This window comes from Physeter macrocephalus, unplaced genomic scaffold (genome assembly GCF_002837175.3).
Source record: "Physeter macrocephalus isolate SW-GA unplaced genomic scaffold, ASM283717v5 random_281, whole genome shotgun sequence".
Classification (NCBI taxonomy): Eukaryota; Metazoa; Chordata; class Mammalia; order Artiodactyla; family Physeteridae; genus Physeter; species Physeter macrocephalus.
In genome coordinates, this window is record NW_021145661.1 from 56,723 (window position 1) to 64,849 (window position 8,127).

At 46.5% G+C, this 8,127-nt stretch overlaps 1 protein-coding gene across 1 annotated transcript in view; it reads right to left on the reverse strand.

The window, feature by feature from the left end:
- Window positions 1–61: 61 nt before the first annotated feature.
- SLA2 (Src like adaptor 2) overlaps window positions 62–8,127 on the reverse strand; it is a gene marked incomplete at its 5' end in the record, with an annotated part of 16,283 nt that continues 8,217 nt past the window's right edge. The window contains 3 exons of the mRNA XM_028485343.1: window positions 62–1,155; window positions 1,564–1,696; window positions 2,457–2,606. Of these exons, the coding sequence (XP_028341144.1) occupies window positions 990–1,155; window positions 1,564–1,696; window positions 2,457–2,606 (449 nt within the window). The remainder of the gene's footprint in view (window positions 1,156–1,563; window positions 1,697–2,456; window positions 2,607–8,127) is intronic.

An 8,127-nucleotide genomic window follows, 5' to 3' on the forward strand; every position in this document is an offset into this window, starting at 1 on the left:
CCCACCTCGCCTCTAGCTTCAGAACCCAATAGGAGCAGTAGAGGTGGTGCCCTCCCATCCCCTTCCCCCTTCCCTTTTCCTCCTCTCCCTGCTCCCTTAACAGCTCTATCCAGGCTTCTTTCCCTTAATGTGCAGCAGGGAAATCAAGGGCTGGAGTTGGTGTGGGCTGTGGCCTTGACTCTGTGGAGGGAGGGCTTACCACCTTCCGATGCCTTGATGCTCCCGCTCAGCACTGAGGGACACGCCTAAGCTCACTGTGGTGTGCTGAGCTCACTGTGGTGTGCTACGCTCGGATGGTGTCCTTTGCATTTGGCTACAAGACGGCAAGGCTGTTGTAGCCGAGAAAGCTCAGCCAGGTTCAAATGATGAGCCACAAAATGCAAGATCTGAGAGCTAGGACTGTCCAGAGAAGGGGCTTAATGGGGACATGGAGGACCTGGACTGTCGGAGGTCCTGCTGTTTGCCGTGGCGGTCCGGTGGAAGCTGGAGAGCCCAGGTTCTGCTGCCGTTTAAGCCACCCATCCCCTCGTCCTTGCTGTCCCTTCTAGGCCGTAGTTCTACCTTCTGAGGTGTGGTGGCATTCTGAGTGAGACTGGTCGGTTTTCCTTAAATGATTATTTTTTTCTCCTGATGCTAGTGGGCGTTCTCTGCTTTGTGGGAGTGGTTGTGGGGTGGGTAGAATGAGACTCAGCAGGCAGAGGGAGGGGCGTGGTACTGGGACGCCCAGACTCTGGAGCTGGCTGGTCACGCCGAGGACATCTAGTCTGTCTGGAGTCCTGGCCCTGTTCTCAACTCGTCTTTACCTGAACTAGAGGCTGTAGGTCGGGTCATGGCACTGGGAGGAGGTTAGGTGACTTCCTAGGGCTGAGAGAGGAAGGAACAGAGGATAGGGGTGGGACTCTGGCTGTGCCGCTGTGTCCCAGCCCTCCCCTCACTCTGCACAGCCTTTGCCTCTGGGGTGCTCAGTCAGGCTGAGCTGAGTTGGGGTTCTAGGTGCTGCAGCCTTGGTTCCCCTTTCGGCCTCTGCTTTGGGCCTTGGCATCGTCCAAGGAGATGTCATCAGTCAGGCTGATGTAGGAGCTAAGGGCCTCCCGGAGTCCCTCACTGAGGGGGGACTCCTCCCCTGTGGCAGATGCTTCGGAGAACAGGAGAGAGCTGTGGAGAGGGGGAAAGAGTTGCATCAGGGAGCCCCAGCCTCCTCCCTGCACCTACCACATGGTTCCCTGTTCTCAAAACCTGCTGAAAAACTCACAGTGGTTCCCTGTTCCCTGTCAGATCAAACTCCCCTTGACTTCACTCGGGACTGGTGCTCTCTGTCGTACCCCATCTTGCCTGACCTTCCATCCTGGCCACCTTGGTGCCCAGGCATGCCCCATATCCATGCCCACTTTGGCCTCCCTGCTAGTCCGCCCAGCAGACCTGCTGAGCCTGGGCTGGCCTGAGTTCAGTCAACACTTATTGGCTCCCAGGTGTCCCTGAAGGTGACAAGCCCATTCTGGGTTCCCAGGGGTGGGTTCTTCTAACTCTCCTTTGTTCTGCCTTCACGTTCCAGGGGCTTCTCACCTGTCCAGCTCTTTCCAATTGAGTGGTGTCCTCTGCACAGTCACAGGTAGAGGTATGGACTTGCCAGGGAGGGGGCCGGCCCTCCGCAGGGCACAGGGCTCCTTGAGTAGGCAGCAGATGTCATCCGCCAGCTCTGAGGAAGAGACCTAGACCCTTAACATAGCTGACTCCAGCCCTGCCTTCCTCCCCAGCAACTCCACCCTCACCCTGACAGCTTTCCACACTCGGCAGGCGGGAGCGGGAGCCCCAAGCTGTTCATCTGGAAGCTGACCTGCAGTCAAAGGTCATTCTGGGCTAGGCTTCGGGAGACTTAATTTACCGTGTGATTTCGGGTAAGTTGATGGACCCCTTTGAGCCCCAGTTTCTAGTTAGAAAAGTGCTTTGGAAAGAAGAAAGCTAAGGGATGATCAGCCTCTCCTTGTTCTGTCAGTATCTGCTGCATGGAATGACTGTCCTGAAATCCCCCGATCAGTTTTCCCAGTAGTAGTCTTTCCTCTCTGCTTCTCTGACACTCTGCTGTAGTGGCTGCAGTGCCTGTTACAGAACAGGCACCAGAAAATGCTGAGAATGAACTGAACTCCACAACAGCAACAGCTCTGGGCCTAGTTCCTGTGGAGAGAACTGTGCCAGCCACTGGGGACTCTGACTCAGAACCACAGCGGTGGGTGAGGCGCTGGCCTGCACTAACACGGGACACCTCCGCGGCTCTGTTGGCACGAGATGAACTTGGGACTCCCGGGCTGTGTTTCTTGGCACAGGGACTGGCATGGAGAGAGGGGAGGTCCCTCTTCTGCCCAGATATTCTCCAGCAGGCAAAGTGTCCGAGGGTATGACTAACTTCCCCACAGACCCACGTCCCAGCCTGCCCTCGTGGAGGTAGGGGATGGCCGTACCAGAGTAATGGTCCACCAGGGCCTGGAGTGAGGGGAAGGTGAGGCGTGGTGAGATGTACAGCCAGCCATTGTCAAGGCGTTGGATCCTGTAGTGTCTGATCCGGTCCCAGGACGCAGGGCGGCTGAGGCGGACCGACAGGGAGTAACAGCCTGAGAAGGAAAGGGTCCGGGGTGGGATTAAGGCCCTGCTGGGACCCAGCCCAGGATGGGAGAAGGAAGACATGAAATGGCCACAGAGAGTGGGCACTGGGCCCAGACGAGGGAAGGGGGAAGGGAGGGACAAAGACTTGCTCTCTTGCTCAGAAATGACAACACACGTATCCTAGCTAGGGCTCTCGTGAGGGTGAAACAAGATCACGCACACAGCGCTCAGAACAGGGCCTGCCACAGTTGAAGTGAGCATTAGGTGTTGGCTGTTCTTATAAAGACTCAAGTGGGCAGAAGTGTTAGGATGTGAAAATGTGTCAGTAGATGTCAGCAAGGATGTGGAGAAAGAGGAATTCTTACCCTGCTGGTGGAAAGATAAATTAGTTTAAGCCACTTTGGAAACAGTTGGCATTAACTAGTCGAGTTGACCATGCTCATACCTCACAACCCAGCCGTTCCATCCCAGCATGATGCCTTGCAAATACATGAACAAAAATATTCATAGCAGCATTGTTCAGAAAAGCCCGAAACTGCACACAGCCCATATGGACTCGAGAGAATGGTAGATTCTAGAATGTAACACTATTCAGCAGTAAAAGTTAATAACCACTACACACATAGGCATAGATAAATGTTTAAAATAATGAGCAGACACAGCAAGTCACAGAAGCATACGTTCAGTATGATTCTATTTAAATAAAGTTCAGAGGCAGCCAAGATTACTGCACAGGGATGCAGGTATGGCAAAACTATGAAGAAGAGACTTCCCTGGTGGCACAATGGTTAAGAATCCGCCTCCCAATGCAGGGGAATTCCAAGTTCAGTCCCCGGTCAGGGAACTAGGTCCCACATGCATGCCACAACTAAGGAGCACGTGCGCCGCAACTAGAAGGAACTGGTGAGCTGCTACTGAGGAGCCCACCTGCCGCAACTAAGGAACCCACCTGCCTCAACTAAGAGCCGGCACAACCAGGAAAAGACAAAACGATGAAGAAAAGTAACTGATTAACACAGGGAAGCAGGCAAAGGGCTTCAAAGGGACTGTTGCACAATTTCTTAAGCTGGTAAGTGGGCATATGGATGTTGGTTTTATTATTAGCCTTTTTTTTTTTTGGCTGCGCCACACGGCATTTGGGATCTTAGTTCCCCAACCAGGGATCAAACCCACACTCCCTGCAGTGAAAGCACAGAGTCTTAACCACTTGGACCGCCAGGGAAGTCCCTGTTATTAGCCTTAAACCTATACATGAATATTACATTCACTGATGCAAGTGACAGAATTTTTCCAGTTTTGTTTTAGTTTTTATTTTTTTTTTGGCAGTGCTGCGTGGCTTGCAGGATCTCAGTTCCCAGACCAGGGATTGAACCCGGGCCTCGGCAGTGAAAGCCCAGAATCCTAACCTCTAGGCCACCAGGGAACTAACTCCCTGTTTTAGTTTTTAAAATCAACTTTATTGAGGTATAATTTATATAAAATAAAATGCATATGTTAAAGTGTACAGTTTGATAGGTTTCAACGAAAATTTTAATTTAAAAAAAGGATAACTGGCTAGAAGAAGAAAAGCACGTGGTTGAAAAATGAATAGAGAGAAAAGACTATATAAAATCATAACTATATAACTATATAAAATCAGGCCTCCAGCAGTAGTTTTCAGCAGATGAGGATGCATACGAGTGCTCTTTATAACTGTAAAGTGGGATTCATTTCTTAACACTTCATCAAAGCCAAATGGGAAGAGGGTGCTTAGTGGAATAATAGTAATAACCTATTATTACTATCTAATCATTTAAAGCTATCTGTAGCTTTCATTTATTGAGTGCTTACTATGCACTTTCTTTTTTTTTTTTTTTTTTTTTTTGCGGTACACGGGCCCCTCACTGTTGTGGCCTCTCCCGTTGCGGAGCGCGGGCTCAGCGGCCATGGCTCACGGGCCCAGCCGCTCCGCGGCATGTGGGATCCTCCCGGACCGGGGCACGAACCCGTGTCCCCTGCATCGGCAGGCGGGCTCTCAACCACTGCGCCACGAGGGACGCCCACTATGCACTTTTTATATGGATTATCTCGTCTAATTCTCATAACTACCCTGTGAGGTAGGTACAGTTATCCCCAGTTTACAGATGAGAAAACTGGCACAGAGAACCTGGAGGAAGAGCCAGTGACCCTGTCACTTAACCTTTCCCTGTGGAATGCCAATAAAATGCAGGAGTGACTTTCCCAAACCACAGGCAGTGCTCAGTTTTAGGAAGCTTTTACTTTGAGGAAGTGGTCTAAATACTCCATTAAAAGGCAGAGATTTTCAAACTGTATTTTAAAAAGCAAGACCCAACTACATGATAAACACAGTTTGAATATTAAAACAGGCTAAAAGTTAAAAATACGTATCATGCACACATTAATCATAGGAAAGCTGGAGTGATTATATTAATATCGGAAAAGTAGAACTCAAGACCAAGGGTATTACCAGAGATAAGAGGATATCCTGAATTTGTATGCACCCAGTTACAGAGATTAAAAATATAGATGCAAAGCCAACAGTATTAACAGAAAAAATAGACGTCCATAATTATAATTGGAGATTTCAACACTCCTCTCTTAGTACTTGATAGGATAGAAAATCAACAGAGATTATAGAAGAGCTGATCAGTGCAGTCAGCCCATTTGACTTAATTAACAAACCTTGGGCCCAACAAGAGCACATGGAATATTCAAGGCAGACTATAGACTGGGCCGTAAAAACAGAAATTTAAAAGGATTGAAATAATTAAAGGTATGTTTTTCTGACCACACAGAATTATGAATTAATAACAAAAAGACATGGAAAATCCCCAGATGCTTGGAAATAACCCAGGGATCAAAGAAGGAATCATAAGCAAAATTAGAAAATATTTTAAACTAACTAAATAAATTTAAATAAATTTGTGAGCTCAGCTAAATCAGGACTTAAAGGTATATTTTTAGCTTTAAATCTTACACTTGAAGAAAAGAAGGTGTAAAATAAATTAAGTTTCTACTTTAAAAAGCTAGAAAAAGAATAAATTTAAGTAGAAGGAAGGAAATAAAAATAAAATAAATAGAAGACAATGGAGAAAAATCAAATGCTGAGTCTTTGAAAAGGTTGATAAAATTGATAAAGCTCAAACTATAGACTGATGAAAGAAAAAGAAAAACACACACACACAAATTACCAACATCAGGAATGAAGAGGGGACATCGCTATAGATCCTACACACATTAAAAGGATAAGGGCATATTGTGAACAACTTTATGCCAATAAATTCTACAACTTAGATGAAATGGAAAAATTCCTTAAAAGGCACAAATTACCAAAACTGACACAAGAAATAGAAAATTTGAATAGACCCATATCTATTGCAGAAATTGAATTCATAATTTAAAAATTCCTGACAAGATGACTCTGGGTCCAGATGGCTTCACTAGTGAGTTCTATCAAACATTTAAAGAAGAAATAATACCAATTTTATACAAACTCTTTAAGAAAATAGAGAATATAACATTTCCCCACTCATTTTATGAGGCCAGCAATTAACTTGCTAAAAAAAACAGACAAAAACATTATGAGAAAACTATAGACCAATATACCTCATATATGTAGACACAAAAAATCTTTAACACACTGTTAGCAAATTGAATCCATCAATGTATAAAAAAGATAATACATGATGACTAAATTGGCTTTATCCCAGGAATACAAGTTGATTTAAAAATTGAACATCAGGGCTTCCCTGGTGGCGCGGTGGTTGCGCGTCCGCCTGCCGATGCAGGGGAACCGGGTTCGCGCCCCGGTCTGGGAGGATCCCACGTGCCGCGGAGCGGCTGGGCCCGTGAGCCATGGCCGATGAGCCTGCGCGTCCGGAGCCTGTGCCCCGCAACGGGAGAGGCCGCAGCAGAGGGAGGCCCGCGTACCACCAAAAAAAAAAAAAAAAAAAAAAAAAAAAATTGAACATCAGTGTTAACTCACTAAATTAGTAGAATAGAGGAGAAAAAGCATGATCACCTGCAGAAATGTAGAAAAATAATTTGACAACATTCAACACGTATCATGATTTTCAAAAAAACAAAGAAAAAGAATACTACAAATAGAAGGTGTAATAATTTCCTATTGCTGCTATAACAAATTACCATATAGATGGTGGTTTAAAACAACAAAAAATGTGTTATCTTACAATTCTGGGGGTCATAAATCTAAAACGGGTTTCACTAAACTAAAATCAAGGTATCAGCAGGCCTGTACTTCTTCTGCAGGCTCTAGAGGAATGTCTATTTCTTTGTCAGTTTCTAGAAGCCCCCTGCATTCCTTAGCTCATGGCCCCTTACTCCATCTTCAAAGCCAGCAGCATAGCATCTTCCAATCTCTCAAACTCTTACCCTCTTGCCTCCATCTTGTAAAGACCCTTGTGATTTCATTGGGCTCATCTGGATAATCCACAATAAACTTCCTATCTCAAAATCCTTAATCATGTCTATGAACTCTCTTTTGCAATGTAAGGTAATTCATATTCACATGTTTCAGGGATTAGGACCTGGACATCGTCTGGGGGGCTAGTCTGCCTACCACAGAACGGTACTTCCTCTTAACCTGACATAGAGCATCTGTGAAAAATCTATAAGTAACATCATACTTAATGGGAAAGACTGCATTTTTCCTTCTAAGAACAAAGCAAGAATGTTCCTACCACTTTACTTGTTATACTAGAGGTCCAGTGCAGTAAGGCAGGAAAAAAAAGAAGGTATATGAATTGGAAAATAAGTAGTTAAACTATATTTATAGATAATGTGTGATCATAGGTGTAGAAAATCCTAAGGAACCTACAAAGAAGCAACGAGAACTAATAAGTGAATTCAGCAAGGCTACAGGATACAAAGTCAATATACTGTGAGAAGTATGGAGTAAGGTCCTTGCTTCCTTTTCGTTGTTTTCTACCTGACTCTGGAGACCCCTTGACTCTGTGCCTTTTAGAAGAATCTCTTCTGGAGCTGTGCTGTGACCCTGAAAAAGCTCTGTGGTTGGGAAAGGGATACATATCTGAAACTAGGCCCTGGAAGCCAACCAACCAGCTGAACTAAGTGACCAAGTCCCTCTATGGGGCCTGGTTCTCCAGCCACCCCACCCTGGCCACTGTCACCACAGTTACTAGAACAAGGAGGGATCCTCACAGCTACACTGAGAATCTGACTGGTAGACTCAGAGATAATAAGCAAGCTCTGTCAAGCCCATGTGGGGTTGTCTACCCTGCTGTGGGGACAGGTCACCTACCAAGGCCACCTTTGACTGCCCCGTGTGCCTGCTATCCTGCTGTTCCCTCTCACTGCTGCTCCAGCCAGCCCCAGATATCTACAGCTGGCTCGCAGTTCCAGGACGTCGTTTCTTTTGTTTTTTTTTTTTGTTTTTTTTTGTGGTACGCGGGCCCTTCACTGTTGTGGCCTCTCCCGTTGCGGAGCATAGGCTCCGGACGCGCAGGCTCAGCGGCCATGGCTCACGGGCCCAGCCGCTCCACGGCATGT